General features: G+C 39.4%; 2 protein-coding genes across 3 annotated transcripts; one reads left to right on the forward strand and one right to left on the reverse strand.

Annotated features, from left to right (window-relative positions):
* The first annotated feature begins 202 nt into the window (after positions 1–202).
* LOC125236397 (Golgi SNAP receptor complex member 1) lies at positions 203–13,179 on the forward strand. Of its 2 annotated transcripts, none has more exons than XM_048143185.1 (6): positions 203–387; positions 2,190–2,365; positions 6,987–7,076; positions 8,045–8,190; positions 10,708–10,824; positions 12,145–13,179. In XM_048143185.1, the coding sequence occupies exons 1-6, from the start codon at positions 357–359 to the stop codon at positions 12,263–12,265; spliced, it is 681 nt and encodes a 226-aa protein (XP_047999142.1). In that variant the 5' UTR covers positions 203–356; the 3' UTR covers positions 12,266–13,179. The 2 variants fall into 2 exon arrangements, with proteins under 2 accessions (XP_047999142.1, XP_047999143.1); XM_048143186.1 differs by lacking the exon at positions 203–387 and adding an exon at positions 514–653.
* A 2,186-nt stretch (positions 13,180–15,365) lies between these two features.
* On the reverse strand, positions 15,366–20,770 carry LOC125236556 (zinc finger and BTB domain-containing protein 49-like). The gene is made up of 6 exons (XM_048143396.1): positions 20,574–20,770; positions 20,172–20,336; positions 19,460–19,570; positions 19,210–19,281; positions 17,432–17,563; positions 15,366–16,855 (listed from the first exon to the last, which is right to left on the reverse strand). The coding sequence occupies exons 1-6, from the start codon at positions 20,703–20,705 to the stop codon at positions 16,610–16,612; spliced, it is 858 nt and encodes a 285-aa protein (XP_047999353.1). The 5' UTR covers positions 20,706–20,770; the 3' UTR covers positions 15,366–16,609.
* Positions 20,771–22,466: the final 1,696 nt, after the last annotated feature.

Consider the following 22,466-nt stretch of genomic DNA (forward strand, 5'->3'; position numbering starts at 1 on the left):
AAATAGAGCAGTACCACGCAGCACTCATTACATACAATTACATTATGCTATATTACTTTCGACAATTTCAACTAAATTTTTTTATTTACTAATTGTTTTGTGTGCCTTTTTATTGTGTTGTGCATAAAATAATCACGAAAATGTAAAAAAGCTTATTTCTAAAATTACGATTTATTTCACATAAGGCAACACTTATTTGCGAAACGTCATTTTAGCACTGTCTGTGTCTGTCAAAAAAATTAAGGGAATACTTTCCAATTACTGCAAATGAATAATTTTCTTACGAAATTGGATTAAAGTAGTGTTTAAGAAAGATAAATCATAGAAAGTTGTAATTGTGTCATTAACCAGGAAAAATGGCTACTCTCGGCGGCTCTTCGTGGGAAGGTACGTTGTTTAGCGTATAAATTTTATTGTTGTAAACAGTTTTGTTGTAAGTTGACATTATCTTATGACGTTGCATGAATCACTTTGTTCTCTGCCTGTAATTTACCGGTTTCAATGATTCTATAAGAATATTCAGCACAATCATTACAAACCAGAATAACTTTGTTATATTTAGACACGGTGTTACATGACGGTTTATTTATTTGTTTTGATTTAGCAAAGAGTAAACATTGTCACTAGATGTCAAAAAAATGGTCATCAAAAAGGTCTCATTTCTAAAACACCGATCACACTGATATAATCTGCTTCAGAGCAGTTCACTTAATATTGATAAGTGATAAGAATTTCAACATACTAAGTATGTCATCACTTGTGTTTGTCACAATGGTAGCAAGGCTAGGCGACAATATTATCACACTGGCCCACATTGGCCTGTGAATGAGAATCATGGATTTCTAACTAGTGTATTCAGGTCCCACCTTAGTCCTTGCTATTACTAGGAATAGTATTTCTGGAAATCTCTGATAATCTAGAAAAACTGCCTTATGCCACAGAATATACACCGTGGTGTATATTCACACCATGTTTTTTTTGTTTTCCATTAAATTCGACACGTAGCTAGGTTCATTATCAGGAACCATCCTGTATATCACTTTTAGTTAAATTCGCAAAAAAAAAATCATCATTTTCATACATAATAAATGAATTTATTAGTGTGAGAGACCCTTAAGAACAACATTCAAGTTAGTGTCAAGTGATTGACGGCCATGTCAAAACAAATAACGTTAGGAATTGATAAAGGCTGTCACACACGTCTTCAGTAATTATCTTTATTTTTTTAATAACTCGATAACCGTAAGAGTTAAGACGCTAGTTTCTTAGAGAAATTAACTGTATTTCATGTAAAGAATCTCTCCTTAAAGTTAACGGAATTCAATAAAAACAGGTTGTATAAAAGTACAAGTACAGAAGGCTCACTCTCAACAACCTGTCAAAGGACTGCATGCGACATTGTTCTGTTGCGCAGCGTGAAGGTTGTCAAACTTTATGGGCCGCGAGCGTCGAAATGTATGAAAGAAACGTGGAGTGAGCCGCCCCTGCTTATACCTGTCACACCTCTGTTGACATTAAAAGTCATGCTACATTTAAGATCAGTGAACTGTATAATGTGTTCAGTTATCTAGTAATTTATCATGCAAGGGTCATGAGTAGTACCTTTTGTATTGATATTGAATATTGTTATCAATTTAATGCAGCTATTCATATAACACAGATTATAAAACAAATTAATAATTATAAAACAAATACAACTTAAATTAAACACAAAATTAATGTAATGTAGTTAATTAATGTAGTTTATAAAAAATCAGGCCTAAAATGTGTTTATTTTTCATTAATTTACTTTATACTTCTTTTCCCCTCTAATGTTTTTTTCTAATCAGAATATATGGTTGACGACCGGTCTGGCGCAGTCAGTAGTGACCCTGCCTGCTACGCCGCGGTCCCGGGTTCGAATCCCGGTAAGGGCATTTATTTGTGTGATGAGCACAGATATTTGTTCCTGAGTCATGGATGTTTTCTATGTATATAAGTATTTATATATTATATATATATCGTTGTCTGAGTACCCACAACACAAGCCTTCTTGAGCTTACCGTGGGACTCAGTCAATCTGTGTAAGAATGTCCTATAATATTTATTTACTTATTATTTATTTATATGGACTTATATCTAAAGGTTTGGGCATTCATTCCTCAATCATAGTAAACTAACAAACAACTAACAGTATTCACACTTTTCAGAGCTTCGCAAGCAAGCTCGGACACTAGAAAATGACATAGACATGAAGCTGGTAGCATTCAGCAAGCTGGGGATCAGCCCGGTGACGTCGAGCCTCAGCTCCGAGTCTGTGCCGCTCATAAACAGTGAGGACATGTTTGATACCATGTCTATGGAGCTACAGCAGTTATTGAATAAGGTATGTTGGTCATACCACAGATCAAATAATACTAGTACAGATACCTAATCCCATACTAAAAATGGGCGCCGTCCTAAGTATTCTAGACCTGTAGGCTAAATTTAATCCACATTCAAAGAGCTAGATGGCGCTAGTAGCCACGCGTGGCCAACAAAACTCTTATCAGTATCCTACGTCGAAATAGTCATCAAACTGCAACATCTTGCGACATCTGTTTTAGCTATCACGCACTAAACCTATAACGTCACATGGACGTTTAAAGTCGAACATTACTAGATGGCGTTGCCGTGCGGCTTGTATGTGTGCTCGCCGCGTACGTATAATATACTCGCTCTGTCCGCAACACATGCAAGCGGAATTGAATGAACGAGATCCGCGGCGCCCCACCCCGCACCCCACGCCCCGCGCCCCGCGACCACGGCGCCGCGCGCCGGCGACCTTGAGTTGAGAGGCCCCAGCCCCCGACCAAAGGATGCATTGATTTGTTAAAATTTAAAGCACTCGAAAGCAGGCGCGTAGTTACTTAGAAATATAGAAATGAATATTATTACATTTCATCCTTAAGACGATACAGGAGGAGTTAATTCTCCATACAAACGCTCTTGACTATTTATAAGTACCTAGGTAGTACTTAGTTGCTGACGGCGTCGCGTCGAGGTCTTGGCCCACTCCGCCGCAGATCGGCGACCGAGCGCGCATTCGTGTGCGTTCGGAAATCCTAGCCAGTCGGCAATCGTCGCGTCTCATACTTCCATATCGATAAGGTTTGATTTCGCATGCATCGCATCGGTCGTGCATGTGGCAAATGTCGGAAGGATTTCAAAGGCAAAAATCAAAGATGGCGGCTTCAGTGTATGGGATATCGGTCCTACATCCGATATCGGATCGGATAATGTGAAAACGCACTAACGGTGAATGCTTAGGCCGTTTTCACATTATCCGATCCGATATCGGGTGTCAGATCGACATCCTACATCCGATAAACGCTTCCGATAGTGTCGGATGTAGGTCCGATAAAAAGCGTTGTTCCAAATCAATGAAGTATGATTTTGTATCAAAAAGTATTTAAAAAATGTTTTATATTTAATAATTATAAAGCACTATATTCCAAATATTATATTGTAAAATTAAAATAACGGCATAAAAAAATACTCAAGAGTGTCAGGCAAAATAAATAATTTTACATTCAATTATATCTACTAAAAGATGATAAAACTAGTATCCGCAATTCGGACCGATGCATTACAAATAGGGATGTACCGACTATTGATTTGGCCGACTAGGCCGACTACCGACTAGTCGGCGCTTGGGTGGCCGATTAGTCGGCCGACTAGTCGGCTAGTCGGCCAAAACATAATTTTCGACTAAATTCACATTTTGAATGTCATTTTTGGTCCTTCGAACGAGCTTTTCATGATTTTTTACAAGCTCAAAGGTTCATGACAATATTTATGTACCTACATTTTCCATTTTTAGGGTTCCGTACCTCAAAGAGGAAAAACGGAACCCTTATTGACAACCGGCTTGGCTTAGTGGGTAGTGATCCTGCCTATGAAGTTGATAATCCTAGGTATTAGGATATTTATTTCTGTGATAAATACAGATATTTGTTATTTTGACAAAAAAAAAAGGAATTACAAATACGTAGTTACATAATACAACCATAATTTTCAGCCGGTAATTTAATTTTGTACTGTTTTTCTATCACTAATGAAGTGCCGACTAATCGGCCCTTTTTGCCGACTAGTCGCCGACTAATCGCCGACTACAAATGTGGCCGGATAGTCGGCTTTCCCGACTAGTCGGCGACTAGTCGGTACATCCCTAATTACAAACTTTTTTTTTTCAATGGAAATTGTTCAACTAATTTGAATTTCGATCATTGGCAGCTGTTTAATAGACGACATTTTTGTCACGCACACTACTACAAACGTATACCTACATTATTAACGCACACAAACAAATGTTATCGGCCGACACGACAGCTGAATATTCTACGAACACGCGAGCGGGAGCGAGGCTTCCGCGATTTTGGTGACGCAATCATAGACTAAAAAGTTAACCACGCAGATGTGCCATTTTCATTGTTCCTACTAATGTGTTTCACCTCTAATAGATTTGCGAAATATATTTATTTCAATTTGGAAAATTATTAGGTAACTACTTACTACTTTATGAATTATGTTACTATAATATAAAAAAAAGTTTTTTTTTTTTTTTTATGAAATAGGCAGCAAACGAGCAGACGAGCCGCCTGATGGTAAGCAGTCATCGCCGCCCATGGACATAAGCAACATCAGGGGAGCCACTTATGCGTTGCCGACCTTTGAGAACCCTAAATACCTGCTTCTTGAAGAACCCCATGTCATAGCGCAAGGGAAACACCTCAGAAGGTAGCTCATTCCACAACTTACACGTTCTGGGCAAAAACGAGCGGGAGGCCCGTTTGTTCTTGGTTTGCCACGTGTCGAGAAAGTGAGGATGAACTTTGTTTCTTTGGCGGGAGGTGCGGTGATAAAGGCGCGACGGTTAATTGAGTTAATTTGTTTATTGATTGTTAATAGTTATTGAGTAAAATTGTATTTTAAGCACGCTCACTTTTTGCTGTTTTCTTTGGCCTGGTCATGAAAAAAGAGAACAATGGATACGCTTTGTCCAAAAAAACTGACCGCACTATATATATATTATTATATATATATAAGTATATATTTGTATTTTAAAGAAGAAGATAAATCTTCAAGAAAAGAGCGTACACCCATCTTAAAGGCCGGCAACGCACCTCCAACACCCCTGGTGTTTCGGGTGTCCATGGGCGGCAGTGATCGCTTACTTTGTATTTTTTAAGTTGTAAATAAATAAATAAATAATTTTGACAGGCGGAATATAATAATGTGTCACATCTGATGGTGGACTTACTACTCTACGCGTAAATTACCGCTTCGCGCACTCCGCGCATCTGTCAGCTTGTGCAGAGTTTCCGTCTGGCAACGTCGCCTATAGTACGTAGTACATATAACTCAATGAACGGAACGCACACAATCGCACCGTTTCGTTGGCAGTATACTGTAGATAGTGGCAGCTCCATCTAGTGACAATATGCAATAAAATTTAGGTAGCTCGATACTGTCGCGCGCAGGTTGTTCACGTTGTTGCGTCATAGTCAGTAGCAATATATTACGTGATATTATTTCTTTGAAAATTTCTAAAATAATGCATTAAATTTGTGTTGTAATCGATGTTTGTATTTAATTTATAATGTACTTAATTTATGACGCTTCAAATACCTTTAAATCTAGTTGATAAAAAAATAATAATCGTCAATCGTGACACTTAGCGCCATCTATGACTTCTATTTGGAAATAATTTTGCACTGTTCCGGATGAGACCCCATGGTCATACATTATTTATGTAATACCTACTTACATATATTATATCATAAAAGAAAAAAGTACATCAAAAGTTTATCATGCGGCAGGAGCAACACAAACCATTAATTAAATTTGTTTTCCTTTTTAAATAAGGATGCTGATACGTAATAATGTGTCATTCCACATGCATTTCACAATAAGATGTCAACTCAAAAATTTGACGATTAAAGTTGACATTTTATTGCAAAATTCATGTGGGATATAACACATTATTGCGTATTAGCATCCTTTTATGTTTGTTTATTTTAGATGTTGTGTGTTTATGTCTCCGGGCAGCTTAAGGCTGCTTTCAAAAAAAACGTCAAAATAATGTAAAATTGGTAGTTTTAGTCGGTGAAATACTACACTTTCCGTTATCCAATAGAATTATTTAATTCAAATTTCAGTTAGAGCATCTTATTATCTTGATTTTTATAAGACTGGATTTTTGAAAATCAAGTAACTAAATTAATTATGATTTTTTCTCTAAAGCACGTTTAGAAAAATTTACGCATGAGGCTGAATTAGTCGATCTACTTATTTGTAAAATTTGGACAATTTTGATAACTAAAACTGGTAAATTTATAATTCGTATACCCTGTACTACAATCTTCTCAGACTACATTTTTATTATAAGGTTTTAAAAAAGAGTAAACGAGGCTAAGTCGAAATCAATTTTTTTCAGAAATTACCTAAAATTAAGTGACAATTTCTTTGAAAATCTACATCACTCCGAAATAATGTTTGTATTTAATGAATCTTCAACGTTTACTTAAATTGCTGATATGCCTTAGTGATTATAAATTGCTATTATTTATTTTTGGCAATTTTTTGAAAACGAGCCTTCACCAGTACAATTATTACCACTTTTGGACATTTTCTTATATTTTGTTTGACCAAGTAGAAAAAGTCGTATAATGTGATATATATTTGTAAACTACTCGCAAAGCCCTTTAATTTGATACCACACACGGTATGATCAAGCGCTCCGTTGCGATTTCAATGTTTTTCACACGAAAGCCCTCTTAAAAAAACATTAAAATTGTTACTTGTTTTATTTTATTTCTGAAAACATTACTTTGAATTTCCCCTTGAATTTTACACTTAAGCTAAGTCAGAAAAAACCAAACCCTATAAGTAATATACTATTTATTTACATAGGTACATGTTTCGTGTTGTTAGGCTAACATTTAATTTCATGGTTTTTATTCCAGCTATCTTCAATAAACGACAAAATGGGTGAAATAGCTCCTAATAGCACAGCAACCATGCACACTATTAAAAGGCACAGGGAAATCCTTATGGTATGTTATACCTACATGTTTTTTTAAAAACATTTTACCTTATTGCATTGTTAACATTGTGTACTGAGGTGAAACTTAACTTACTTAACTATAAAAGAATACATTTTAAGCGACTATTTCCCATCCTACAATTTTCTAGGATTATAGTACAGTACAGTAGTAGTAGTGTAGTAGAGTAGAAGAGATCGCTCTTTAGCGATAAGACCGCCTGTTGTCTGCCTCTATTTATAATCATTTGTTTTGTCTCCACTGTATCCTTTGCTGAGGTGTGCCAATAAAGGGTATTCTATCTATCTATAATAAATATAATAGTACAAGTACAGAAGGCTCACTGCTTTGATGTTCACAAAATACCACCTTTCATAATTCTTACCTACATTAACAAACGGACCGCACGTGAGCAGCCGCCACGACCACTGAATGGGCCGCGAATGCGCCGGCACGGCATGTATTTGTAGCTCGGCGAAAGAATCGCAGAGTGAGCCGCCCCTGATTCTAGTTTGAAATCAGTATAATCTAATGGTTTAAACCTCATTTTTTTATTCTGGCTTGTTTCTATTCTAACAAAACATTGTGAGGAAACCGGACTAATCCCAATAACACCTAGTTACCCTTCGGGTTGGAAGGTCAGATGGCAGTCGCTTTCGTAAAAACTAGTCTCTACGCCAAATCTTGGGATTAGTTGTCAAAAGCGGACCCCAGGCCCCGTGGCAAATGCCGGGATAACGCAAGGAGGATGATGATTTCTATTCGAACAAAAACACAAAATACACCCCATGTCCCAATGGTGACAATACATATCGTCACTACTTTTAAAAAAACTTGTATCTTCGTCTGTCAATGAAAAGAAAATTTTAGTAAGTATGTATGGAATTCATACAGACTTATTGCGTTTTAACTTTGAGGAAAAGCGTGAGATACGAGATTTTTTAAAAGTAGTGACGATATGACTCCACTCTATGACTCAGGATTACCAGCAAGAGTTCTCCAAAACGTCAGCGCGGGTGAGCGCGCGGCGCGAGCGCGAGGAGCTGCTGCGGGGCTCCAGCCCGCCGCCCGCCGCCGGCCTCAGCCGCCGCGACCAGTACACCAAGGAGGCCAACCACCTGCACAGGTCTGTAGGCTACAGCTGTCTCTTACTGCCTGCAGCTGTATGACGAGAGGAGTCACTGCGGGGCTCCAGCCCGCCGCCCGCCGCCGGCCTCAGCCGCCGCGACCAGTACACCAAGGAGGCCAACCACCTGCACAGGTCTGTAGGCTACAGCTGTCTCTTACTGCCTGCAGCTGTATGACGAGAGGAGTCACTGCGGGGCTCCAGCCCGCCGCCCGCCGCCGGCCTCAGCCGCCGCGACCAGTACACCAAGGAGGCCAACCACCTGCACAGGTCTGTAGGCTACAGCTGTCTCTTACTGCCTGCAGCTGTATGACGAGAGGAGTCACTGCGGGGCTCCAGCCCGCCGCCCGCCGCCGGCCTCAGCCGCCGCGACCAGTACACCAAGGAGGCCAACCACCTGCACAGGTCTGTAGGCTACAGCTGTCTCTTACTGCCTGCAGCTGTATGACGAGAGGAGTCACTGCGGGGCTCCAGCCCGCCGCCGGCCTCAGCCGCCGCGACCAGTACACCAAGGAGGCCAACCACCTGCACAGGTCTGTAGGCTACAGCTGTCTCTTACTGCCTGCAGCTGTATGACGAGAGGAGTCACTGCGGGGCTCCAGCCCGCCGCCCGCCGCCGGCCTCAGCCGCCGCGACCAGTACACCAAGGAGGCCAACCACCTGCACAGGTCTGTAGGCTACAGCTGTCTCTTACTGCCTGCAGCTGTATGACGAGAGGAGTCACTGCGGGGCTCCAGCCCGCCGCCCGCCGCCGGCCTCAGCCGCCGCGACCAGTACACCAAGGAGGCCAACCACCTGCACAGGTCTGTAGGCTACAGCTGTCTCTTACTGCCTGCAGCTGTATGACGAGAGGAGTCACTGCGGGGCTCCAGCCCGCCGCCGGCCTCAGCCGCCGCGACCAGTACACCAAGGAGGCCAACCACCTGCACAGGTCTGTAGGCTACAGCTGTCTCTTACTGCCTGCAGCTGTATGACGAGAGGAGTCACTGCGGGGCTCCAGCCCGCCGCCCGCCGCCGGCCTCAGCCGCCGCGACCAGTACACCAAGGAGGCCAACCACCTGCACAGGTATTGTCACGTTTACCTATGTCCATCGATCTAAACTACCCAAAGGGAAGTTTAAATCGATGCTTATTTATTTATTTCAAACTAGCTTTTTCCCATTTGAAAATTGCGTAGGGAAGTGGGGCTTTACAAGTGGGGCTCACGTCATTTCGTCGCTCCGTTTTGCCGTGAAAGACGGACAAACAAACAGACACACGCGTTCCCATTTATAATATTAGTCTCGATACGTTACACAGCATAACAGTAAATACCAAAGCACTGTGAAACTAAAAATACAATAAAGAAACACATTACAACAAAATAGTAAGCCAATAGAGTAAGCCCATTTATGAAACCCCCCCCCCCCCCCCCCCCCCCCAGACTTTAATTGAAATTAAAATTTTGAAAAACCCCCGACTGCGACATAGTAGACCGATTTTCATGAAACATGGCTAAGAACACTCCCGACTAACTCAGCTTTCAGACAAAAAAAACTAAATCTAAATCGGTTCATCCGTTCGGGAGCTACGATGCCACAGACAGACATACACACAGACAGACAGACGCACAGACAGACTGACAGACAGACAGACAGACAGACGGACAGACAGACAGACAGACACGTCAAACTTATAACACCCCTTCGTTTTTGCGTCGGGGGTAAAAAAAAAGAGATTAACTAGGCTAAGGGCCAGTTGCATCAACCACATTTGACAAACTCATCATCGTCACGCAACAGGCGTCTATGGAACTTCCCATACAATAAAATTTAACGAACGCTTTAACGGTGACAGACGGTTTGGTGAAACCGACCCTTAGATGACGAAGTAACGTCGAAGCATCATCGTTGCGTCGTCTGTCTCGGCGTAGAATTCGGCAGGTTGCCCCGGAACGTCGAAAGACTACACCCATCGGCCAGAAGTCTGCGCTTGCGATGGGGGTTTTATGGAGTCGCTACACGTACTATTCAAGATAGTCAAAACAAACACTACTTTTCTTGTGGGGTATTCAACCTCAGTCAGGGGCATCTGTATCAGGCATTAAGGAGATAATAGTACATTTCGATACAAGTGCGAAAAAAAGGAAGTTCGAAACGAGTGGCGATAAATTAAAACACGACCGAAGGGAGTGTTTTAAATCGACACGAGTTACGAATTTCCTTTTCGCACGTGTATCGAACGACGTTTTTCAGTACAGATGGACCTCCGAAGTTTCGACCTGACATATAATGAACCACTTCTCGCACTAGTGCGTAAAAAAAAACACCATCTGTACTGAAAAATCACTTGTGCTGCTGGGACCCATTTCTCGAAGCTACAAGTTACAACTTACTAGTGGTTGTCAGTGTCTAATATGACAAGTTGGAAAGACTTCCGCTTGTAACTTGTAACTTTCAGTTTTGAGAAATGGGCCCTGGTGGTTTAGTATAATAACTATTAATATAATACTCAATACACTCATATATTTTCTTACAGTTCCCATATACTAGTGGACGAGCAGATCAACATCGCGATGGAGGCGCGGGAGCATCTCACTTCACAGCGGCAGACCTTCAAACGGATGCAGACCAGGTTCAACGACATCACCAACAGGTCCGTATTACCAAAGACATATATAACTCCGTATAGACAGATAGTCTTTATTAGAAAACGCACCTCATCAATATTTGACATTTTAAAACATATCAAGCTAAGAATATGGGCCAAATTGTCAAAACTGAGGTTCAAAAATTTTAAACCTGTGTCAAGAGATGGCAGTCTATGCACTGTGATTACACATTGTACTTCGACAGTAACTCTCTATAATACTCGATCCTCTTTGGTATTACCAAATGCGAGTAAGTAAATGAAAAACGTTTTTGCTCTTTGCATTGCCCTTTTCCTACTAGGTATGTTTTTCATCTTTGCATATCAATAGTGGTACCCGTTTGGTTACGATACTGGATCCCCTAATTTCTACAATTCAGTTATCGTACGGACATGGACGGAATCTTTATAGCTTTTGTTATGACCACAGACCCACCCCTATAGACATCCATTACAAGACGACTCGCGGTCGCCAGCCTTCCTAGTATTTGCACTGATATAAGCGCGGGCGCTCGCCGTGCCCGATCAGTATCGACCAAGTAACAGACCCGAAAGCAGCGCGTGTTTTTCGCACTAAAAAATTGGAAAAGGGTATTTTGATGCCTTAAAGATGTCCACCTGTAGTGTGAAATGGTGTGGAAAGGTAACAAGAAGCTCAAATTTAAAAACAGACGGCATTACATTCCACAAATAAGTCATATTTATAATTAATTCAGAGCCGGCATAGGTCAACTTACATTGGCCACTTACGCGTCAGTAGAGGGACAGTCATACTTCTGTCTCTTTTCATCTGGCGCGACTGCCCGCCGTCCTTGAAACGGCCAATCACAGCGCGCTTAACACATTCCCCGCCCGCTCCTCGCACCCCAAACACTGGTGACTCGTATCGCGAACAAAATATACAAGATTGCCACTCTATAGGAGGTTCTCTGTGGTTATGACCGTCTGTCATAGCTATTTTATACTTTATGTCGATAATAGGCTAGTTTCCTACTAGTCAAATCAGCTTCTTTTTAAGAACTGTCAAAACGATTTGCATATATGGAATTACTATAAAATACTGAGTGACGTCACGATCAATTCATTTACTTTATATCTTTCTCTTTGACTTATTAAATAGAAATTATGTTGAAATATAAGTACTGTCCATGTTTTTCTTCTAATTATATTTTATTTTAACTATATAGGAAACTACCCTATTCTTGTGTTGTTATTTTTTATGCGACTGAAACATTTCAAATAATTGTTTCACAGAATGCTTAACATCCATTACCCTCTATTATAGTAATTGTTACACAAATCTTATACATAAATATCTATTTCCAGGTTCCCGATGCTGAACAGCCTCATGTACCGGATAAACGCCCGAAAGCGTCGCGACTCTCTCATCGTAGGCATCGTTGTCGCAATATGCACATTCCTGATGCTCCTATACGCGTTCCATTGACTTACTATTGTAAAAGTTTTACTTATATTTATAGAGCTATGTCTACTTCTATGGAAAACCCTCTTCTACACATACCATTCGTTCAACAGCAACATAAAGCCCAAACCCAGTAGTTCAATTTCGAACGTCTTCGTTCGACATTCAAAATTTCAAACTATCGGACACATTGGCTCGCTGGCAAGTCCGCCGGGGCAGCATAAAACCAGTAATAATTCTTCTAACAAATTTTACTCCGCGCGGTTTGTCCTTGACTAGCGCTCGCACGCAGCGAGGTGCAGAGAGTACATGCGAAACCGGAGAATGCCGGTCGCGTTAGTACGGGCCGCGCCGCGTGGCGTGTCGAGAGATCAAATACCGAACGCGTCGCCGCTGCCGGAGATTAACTACTGAGTCTTGTACTGTGGCCGGGGCGGGCCTCTTAGCAATATTTTACCTCTTAATTCGATTTCAATTTCCTGTGATATCTTCAAGGCTCTAATACACTTTTAGCTCATTGTTGATATGTAATAGAAATAACTGTTTATCAAATAGGAACTATTTATCAAACTTTAAACTTAATGTTATTACATTTTTAGACACTATGTTTAGACATTTTCTCTTACCGCAGTCATCGATATTCGGAAAACTAGGCGAAAAGTGTCGCATGAAACATGAGCATTGAGCATTGTTCAAGTTCATTGGGGTACGTATAACTAATTAACTACGTACCTCTACAGGTCGGTCCCTGAGAGTTGGCATGACCGGAATGAACCAAACTTTGATTGTATGAGTGACACCTGTATCAATATACAGTCGTTACACGCCAACTATTGGTAAGGCACAAAGGGTTTGCTTTTCAAATTCAAAGTTCTGTAATTAAAGTCTGTGTATATTGTATATGAATTTGTAAAGTTGAATAAATATGTTTTATGTTTGTTATGTTTATTGTCAAGAGCTACCATTTTATTGGTTAATCTGTCACACATGCATACTTTCATTCACTCATTCGTTCCAACTCTCATGACCTGTATCCAAACTGTGGCGGGGAGGAGTAAGAGCGAAATACCAAGTTTGGTCACCACAGGAGAGGGGCGCCAAAATCTTAAAAAAATTGTCTCGTAGATAGGTACAATTAGCTGCAAAAGTGTGTGAAGAAAATATGAAGTGAATTCATTGATAAATTCGCCATGCACTTTTGCAGCTGATAGTACATTCCCTTACACGCATTTGATTTGAAGTACACTTGTATTATAAGCGCAGTATGCTGCAGAGACAAGATAACTGACCCCCCTTCAAACTAATTTCTATGCTAGGGGAGTCATTTACAGTACCGGTCAAAAATTTAAGTTCACTCCTTGTTTTCTGTACAATTGACTGCTTTAGAGAGATAGTTTTTTGTAGTTCAGACGTCAAAATTTGTTTCGTAAACAATTTATATTTTTTTAACATCTGTTTCCCTCAAATCTTATAGGCTAAATAATTATTTGGCCTATAATTATCTGGCTAAAACTGTGTTTCGTGTAAAGATGTGTCTCAATTAGTGGCAAAGGCAAGGCCATAAATATAACTAGCATTTTGCCGTCATGTTTATTAGATTTTAGTGAAAGAAAGGTACGTGAATTGTGTCTAACTAGTAAAACAAATCTCCACAAAACAATAAATATAAGTTGAAGACATATTTCGACTACCAAACCGAAGATAATTATCGTACAAAAGTACTCATTTGTACCGAAATCAAAGGGTGAACTCAAACTTTTGACCGGTACTGTATATGCTTTGTTTTGTGAACATTTGGCGGTTATTGTTTTAAGAATGCGTTTCACATTGTACACATTTAAATACATGCATTTTGCCACTAAAAGTGGAAATTAGTTGTAATATTTTGATGAGCTATTGTAAAAACAATCAGTGATTATAATGGGATACGGATATAGGTGAATTGTTATTGTAAATATTTATAATGTCTATGTAAACTTAATAATCACACTACCAAAATAAAAATCCTTTATTTATCCTTCCTTTATTTTATTAAGCATTTTTATACTTTAATCAAGAAAAATAAATGAGATCTGTAAAGAAACATAAACCCACCACCGCAAAATAAAATATGTATAAGAGAATACCTCTAAATGGCACTTAGAATATAGATTAGGTAAGTCAATATTACCTTAAGAAAAGGAATATTACTCAAAACTCGACGAAAGGGGGCGCCACCAGCGCAAACAATGAACAAGCCACCTTGATGCATCGATGTCATATTTATTCGTAACAAATAATCTGTGCAAACTTGTCAACAACTGTATAACCCATAAATAAGTTTATGATTCAGTGTTTGTGTTAGTGCTGCGCTCTGGCGGCAGAACATTGAAGTTAAACCAATGTTTGGAACTCCAACAATACCAGTACTATTTAAAATACCTAAAAGTTTTAAATACTTCAGTGCCATCGATCAAGTACAGCACGGGAAGCATGGTCGCGCGATAGATGATAACATATCAGGCCGTCTCTATCGCACTTACTAATAGTGCGATAGGGACGGCCTACTATTTTATCGTCTATCGCGCGACCATGCTTCCGTGCAGGCAGGCATGGTCGCGCGATAAATGATAAAAATATCAGGCCGTACCTATTGCACTATTTGTAAGTGCGATAGGGACGGCCAGATGTTTTATCATTTGTCGCGTGACCTACTTGCCTACCAGGTCAGCCGGCCTAACCCTTGGCTACTTGCCGATCAAAACGCAGCCTGGCTCTGTCGCGCCACTACAGCTAAAGTTTTGAACAAAGTGCAAATTTCTAATCTAATAATCGCATTCATGCAATTTAATTTTGATTTTCAATCTAACTTATGTGCCTAATTTTTGGTTTTTATTCGATGATCGAAATTTTTTCAATTTGATTGTAGTTATATCTATCCATTATTGTCCCAAAGCTGTAAGAACCACATTTTGACACATGACAGCGTTCACAAAACGTAAACTCGCGCAGCCCAATGAAATTTTTAATAAAATCCTGTAATAATATTTTTAAAAATCAAGTCTTAAAAACAATATTTCGCTTACTTTAAACATAATCTAACACATGTTATATTTTTGCGGATCTTCGTTAGTGAGTATTTTACGATATTATATTATCACGCAGGATTTACTTATTATGTAATTTATCATTCATTTTTATTTTTAAACTAGTGCTGTGGCAGTCTGTCATTTCGATTCAAATGACATTTCAGTAAGTTGATATTTGTTTAAGCTCCTCCTTGTACAATACATAGGGCCTAATCGATTCAACCAATTCGAAATTAATCATTAGATTTGACAAACGAAACGATACGTCTTAGCCACATCGCAAAACATATACCTACTTCAAAACAAATATGTCAAAAATGTGATCTTACAGATCCGGGACAATAGTATCTTAATTAAATGAAAATGAATCCTCATTAGTGAACCAACGTTCGTATTTATCATGCCTCTTCAGTTTTCGTAAAAATTTAATAAATAACAATACAAATAGTATATAATAAATAGCACATCAGAATACGATGTGATCGTACCTCCCTTCGTAGCAAACGTCTCATCTTTGTACGTATTATTCCCTAACAGACTTATATTATTTTTAGGAGATAGAAATTAGTAGAAGTGAGTATACTTCAGACACTTTTTGCGATAACATTTTAAAATGAATTATGACTATTATGAGTATTTAGCATGCTATAAATAACTCCACAGTAAACAATCGAATGACCTGATAAAAAAGTCATGCTTTTCTACTTCTACATAGTTTTCTTAAATGCTAAAACAACATAGTATAGGTTTTACAACAGTCATGTAGTTAGTTAAATTGTGGATCTCCAAGAAAACTTGATAAAATCTTGTAATTTTGTTGACTAGCATTTAATTTACATTTTGATTCACCCTTTCCTTTCAAAAGACATGTTTATAAAAAAAAGTGTGTTGTGTTGCAGTGGCGGGGCGTGAAAATTTTCGTTGATAAAGCCGAGCCGGAGGGGTCTTTGGAATCTGTTTTGTATGGACTTCTACACATACTAGAGAATTTTACGGAACCCGTTGGGAATCGAGTTGTATCGACGCTCCGCCACTGTTGTGTTGTGACCCTCCGCGCGGAAGTGAAACTTCCTAACATAACAATAAATACAACAACAAACATAATCTCATGAAATACGGACAAGTTCAAAACTTTCACTTCAAAAATTGTGATATTTCTGGCATCAGTCTAGCATTTTTTTCATAATTCGAGTTGGCAACACTGAGCGTTTAACGCTGTCAGTTGGAATTGGTAACACGGAGCGTTAAACGTTTAACCCTGTCGGAAGCAACATTCACATCAAAAACCTGTCTCCGAATATTATTTATCTTTAGGCGAGTGTATGTTTGTGATATGTTGCCTCAAACTCACCCTCTGCGCGAAGCTCTTGCTACACATTTTACACTTATATGGCTTTTCGCCTGTGTGAGTTCTTATATGTTTGGTCATGTCTCCTTTGGTGGTGAACTTTTTGCCGCAAGCATCTAGCGGGCAGAATATTTTCTTGTCGTGGTGTCGTTGGTGTAGGTATAGCTTCTTAGCTTTGTCAAAAACTTTGTCGCATTCCTGGAAAATTAAAAAACAAACGTAGGTATTTAATTACAATTTTTACTAAATGTTAGTATATAAGTATTATATGTTAAATGAATACATTCACTGTTTTCGTTTGTGAGAACTGAGTGAGCACATGTTAATGACTGTATCTTTTGATGTATCTTTTTACAAATTCAGAGATTCGTTTTACAATTTTATTGTTTTAGAACTTTTACTAAATGATCAGCATATTTTTTATTATTTTCGGAAGGTGCTCACTGAATCCACACGCACACTTAGAATCCTTATATTCCTTATCAAACACAGACGAAGGGTTAAGCGTTCTCCACACTCGCGCCCGTATCGCGGCGCGATGCCGCGAACGCGAGTGTGGATTCGATACGCAGAAAAAATCCACACTCGCGCTTTTTAGGTGTATAAATTGTCATTCATACTTTTTCGACTTCGACTCTTGCCACCGTGACCGGATGGCGAAACGGTATTGGCATTTTTCCGGTAAACAGATTACCTACGCTGGTTCGATTTCTCGCTAAAAGTATTTGAATTAATTTCTGCCTATGTATTTATATAGTACATACTTATACTTACATCACAATTAAATGTGACTTCTCCATTATCTCCTCTCTTGATCCGTTTACATCGAGTTTCCTCTTCCACTTTTATTTTTAATGTTTTTTCACCGGGTTCTGTTTTTATTGGTGCCTTTGTTTTAGTAGGACTCTGCGGAAGAAATGAATGCTACATTATTATTTTTATTCCTTACGCTTTATTTTATCACATAAAGCGAATAAGGTACAGAGGGGCAATGTTGCTGGCGGCTAATTTCAACTAATCGATTTTTTTTCCAATTTTTAACATTTTTTCCATTATTAAATAGAGTGTCCACTGGTCACACACGACACGACTAGCTCGTTCAGTGGACGTACATGGCACTCAAGTTAATATAGTATAGAACATGAAGAAAAAAAAAATGTTAATGTATGAAATTATCCACTAGTCGAAATTGTCTCCTTGTACCTTAAACCAAAATAAATGTCATAGCGGCGAAATTCAATAAGTTGAGAAATCTGGTTTTTTAAATTCGATCTATGTGCAATTTCCACAACGTTCATTATTTCAACGAAAAATAATCTCAATTTATCAGTTTCATCTCTAAACCCTTGATATATACAGAGCAGTGGCGGAGCGTCGATACAACTCGATTCCCAACGGGTTCCCTAAAATTTTCTAGTATGTGTAGAAGTCCATACAAAACAGATTCCAAAGACCCCTCCGGCTCGGCTTTACCAACGGAAATTTTCACGCCCCGCCACTGATACAGAGAAAAATCATCTGTGACCTCCAACTGTCCAGGGGCCCGTTTCTCGAAAGGTACAAGCCTTGTATTACAAGTGCGCGAACTGTCAAATCGTATGGGTTGTCATGGAAACACAGTTGTAATACAAGGCTTGTACCTTTCGAGAAACGGGCCCCAGATCTATTGTACACATTGTAGTGTCTACTTAAAAGATATTTATTCGAATATTTTAACATCCCACTTTGTTGGTTACCATCAAGGCGAGATTTACTTGTATCTTTATATGAATAAACTTACAAAGCGGCTTTATAGCATTCGACAAAATGGAACGTTTTCCCGTACACACTCACATATATTCTTATTATACTATGAATTAAGCCTTAGAGAATATTAATTGATCAAGCCACTGCAGGCCTTCATTTCAGCTTCGGCAAAACTGTCATATGTCTGACCGGACCAGCAGTTGTCTTGTTGTACATTTGTGGATCATATCACAGAATATATAATAGTACAAGTACAGAAGGCTCACTCCTTTGATGTTCACAAAACGCCGCCATTCTAAATTCTTACCTACAATAACAAACGGACCGCACGCGTGCAGACGACATTGAATTCTATTGCGCCTCGCGAAGGTCGTCGCCACTAAATGGGCCGCGAACTCGCGGCCGCCGGCATGTACTTGTAGCGCGGCGAAAGGATCGCGGAGTGAGCCGCCCCTGATCATATCAGGATGGTCACCGTACATCAAAGACATATGTAACTCCGTATAGACAGATAAAGTCTAAGAAAAAAACGTACCTCGGAACCATAGAGAAAAAGGTACGGTGGGCTAGATAGCGATACACCATTGGGGGACTCTCGGCTAGATGGCGCTAATAATGATATTTGACATTTTAACACATATTGAGCTAAGAATAGGGGCCAAATTGTCAAAACTGACGTTCAAAATTTTAAACCTGTGTCGAGAGATGGCAGTCTATGCACTGTGATAACACATTTTTGTTTGGCAGTAACTCTCTAGAAACTTGATCCTCTTTGCCGTACATATATAGAATTTAGATTGACTTACCGAACTGGGCTGAGTAGAAGTTGGAAAGAGATCTTTTCTAAAAGATATGGTTTGTGTAACAACGGGCATATTCTGAAAAGAAAAAAACATACCTTCTTTAATGTATTAACTTTAGAGATGCACCGAATATTCGGTTACTATCCGGTATCCGGCCGTGAAGTACTATCCGGCCGGATACCGGATGTGCTATTTTTGATTGAACGATTTTGTGGTTAGGTTATTTTATAAATAAAAGTGTACACACACATACCTGACTGCTATCTTCTTCACCTTCTTGTAAGAGGAAACTGAGTTTTTCCTTGGAGCTTTGGAACTGTGTGTTTTTGCTACTACTACTTTCTGAAACTGTGCGAGTGCCAGGCTGTAACGTAAACTTTGTGTCAGTGCTGAATTACTGCATCCATATATATGTGCTCATCAGTCTCATCACACATATAAATGGACGAGTTACGCAATAACATTCCAATCCATCTGAAATTGTCATTGAAATGAAAGACTTTTGTTTTTCATACAAGGTCTAAAACTTAATGACAATTTCATGTGGATTGGAACGTTAGTGCGTAACTACGTCCTCCATGATCTTACCGGGATTCAAATCCAGGACCATCATTCTAGCAGGCAGGGTCATTATCCACTAGGCCAGACACCAAATACAATATACATTGTTCATGGTGCAGCATGAGGGAACCGAAAGATTTTAACTACGCATTTCGGAAGGCAAAATATAGATAAAATGTTACATAGGTGAAAACAAGTGCTAGATTGAAACTAGCCAAGCAAACCTGTGTTTTCATCATGAAACAATAATCAATTAAGTTTGAATCCCGGTCTGTCGTCTGTGTTTGTTGTCTGAGTACCCACAACACAAGCCTTCTTGAGCTTACCGTGGGACTCAGTCAATCTGTGAAAGAATGTCCTATAATATTTATTATTTATTTTATTTATTTATCAATTAATCTTACCTCAAGGATAACCGTCTCCGCATCGGAATCCGCGTCGTCTGGAGGAAACAAGAGGCGTAGATGTGCATCATTCTTCGAGGCAAGTATTCTCAACTCTTTGGAACTTGTCACTATGTCCAAACACTTTTTACACACTTTGTGTGGTAAGTTATCTGCATGTGCAAGCTGAAATATAACAGATATTTTTATATTATACATAAAATGGAATTGTTTATCGCTTCTGGCATGACTTAGATCTGCAACCATTTATAATAGTTTTTTTTTAAAATGATATCCAATAAAAGGCTTCTACAAACACTTAGTTTGTTTCTTTTTTCCTCTTTTAGAAAAGTTTTAAACTCCTATATTTAGCTCTAGTATTAGTAATATAGCTTATCCAAAACACTTGGCAATGCGACTTACTTTTACTCCTGTACATTCGAAAATGTCTATTAGAAACTCTCCGGACTCGAAAACATCAGTAACGCCGGCGTTTTCGAGGCACAGCCTGCACAACTCGTAGAAGAAAAGATTTCTCGGTGCGTCAGTACTCATTTTTCTTATACATATCCCAAAATATGTATTTGTGAAAGTAAACAAAACTTATTAGATACGTTCCAAACAAGCCAGTACAACTACTCAACGTCGACGTTGCTCTCACTTTGACAGATGCCAAATGTCATCGTGACGTATATATTTTTTTTTCATTTGTGTTATGTTACCGCAGCAGGTTTTTTGCCAAAGAATAAAAATATTTTTTATATAAATAATAACTAATAAACATTTAAAACATGTCCTATTTTTTCAATAAGAATATCATGACAGCGGTCGGGCGAGCTACCTATTTTTTGTGGCCCCACAACTTATTCAGAAGTTTTTAGTCTCCTCTCTCCTATTTATATTTGTAACTAGTCTCTGGTCAACAGTACGGAATTAAGGTGCGACCACACCGCTGCTTAAAAAACGGTGACGGTACGGAATCGCAGTGACGCATCGTATTCGTACCGTTTTTACCGCATGCTCCACAGACCGCTGCTCAAAATACGCAGACGGTACGGAATCGCAGTGACGCATCGTATCCGTACCGTTTTTACCGCATGCTCCCCACACCGCTGCTTAAAAAACGGCGACGGTACGGAAACGCACGACGTGTCCCATACGAAAGTCACTGCGTTTCCGTACCGGCTGCGTATTTTGAGCAGCGGTGTGGGGAGCATGCGGTAAAAACGGTACGGATACGATGCGTCACTGCGATTCCGTACCGTCTGCGTATTTTGAGCAGCGGTCTGTGGAGCATGCGGTAAAAACGGTACGGATACGATGCGTCACTGCGATTCCGTACCGTCACCGTTTTTTAAGCAGCGGTGTGGTCGCACCTTTAAGCTTCGTAACCGAGCTTCAAATAAATGAAAGGTAAAACCTTTTTATTGCTTCCTCTGATTTTAATATAATCCATGTCACGTCATTGTCATCATTCAAAGTGAATCAAAGCTTTACGATATGGAAGTCATCGTAACAAAATAAATAATATCATTGGAAATATGAAACTACAATTACAATAATTAACTATTGTGGAGTGAACTGAAGAGGTGGAAAAGTAGACGACAAAGGTACCGAAGGTAGGTACTTATATTATACCTAGATAATTTCGAGAGTAGGTGTTAAGTACGTTTTTATTTTAGCTGTCTGTAATCAGGTATTAGTCTATTTAATTAGGTTATTTTACAGATTTAGGTATGTTTCCTAGTTAATATTTATTTGTTTAGTACCTATAGGATTTTTTTGTTGACGTCACTGAAAAGTTGGGGGGGCTTTCTTGCGCGCAGCAACATTGCGACTTGCGATGCCACCAAAGAGTATTGTAACGTAGACAGGCCGCCAGCAATATCTACGAGCGTTTCGTTTCGTGAGCGTTTGTGCCATTCGGCTACGTACCCAGGTTCTTGCACTTTGACACCACCCATTGGGCACATGTAGGTATACTACCTACATATAATAATGAGATAAGAAGTTCGGATGTTGTCGGAGATTTCATAGGTATATATACTTATTCTATTATTAAGCTCTTTATTTATTTTTCTTCTTAAGTTAGGCTATTTTATAATAATATTATAAAAATAAAATACAAAACCACTTACAAAACAATACAAAATATATAAACACATAATAAAAAACCCAACCTAGGGTGCCGCCAGCAGCGGGGCAGGGCCCAAGCTGCCGGTGGTTAGGGCTGCAGAGAGAGGAACCGTCGGACTATCCGCGCCGTGTCCAAGATCACCGCCTTCTGCATCTGGCCCTTGATCCAGCCACCTAGCG

The sequence above is a fragment of the Leguminivora glycinivorella genome, chromosome 19 (assembly GCF_023078275.1).
Source record: "Leguminivora glycinivorella isolate SPB_JAAS2020 chromosome 19, LegGlyc_1.1, whole genome shotgun sequence".
NCBI lineage: Eukaryota > Metazoa > Arthropoda > Insecta > Lepidoptera > Tortricidae > Leguminivora > Leguminivora glycinivorella.

Excerpts from the sequence above, each read along its gene's own strand:
- LOC125236397 (XM_048143185.1), top strand. The coding sequence starts at position 357 with ATGGCTACTCTCGGCGGCTCTTCGTGGGAAG. Across the intron at positions 7,077-8,044 it reads GGCACAGGGAAATCCTTATG|GATTACCAGCAAGAGTTCTC; the intron begins GTATGTTATACC and ends TCTATGACTCAG. Across the intron at positions 8,191-10,707 it reads GAGGCCAACCACCTGCACAG|TTCCCATATACTAGTGGACG; the intron begins GTCTGTAGGCTA and ends ATTTTCTTACAG.
- LOC125236556 (XM_048143396.1), bottom strand. The coding sequence starts at position 20,705 with ATGAGTACTGACGCACCGAGAAATCTTTTCTTCTACGAGTTGTGCAGG. Across the intron at positions 20,337-20,573 it reads TCGAATGTACAGGAGTAAAA|CTTGCACATGCAGATAACTT; the intron begins GTAAGTCGCATT and ends GTTATATTTCAG. Across the intron at positions 19,282-19,459 it reads GTGAAGAAGATAGCAGTCAG|AATATGCCCGTTGTTACACA; the intron begins GTATGTGTGTGT and ends TTTTCTTTTCAG.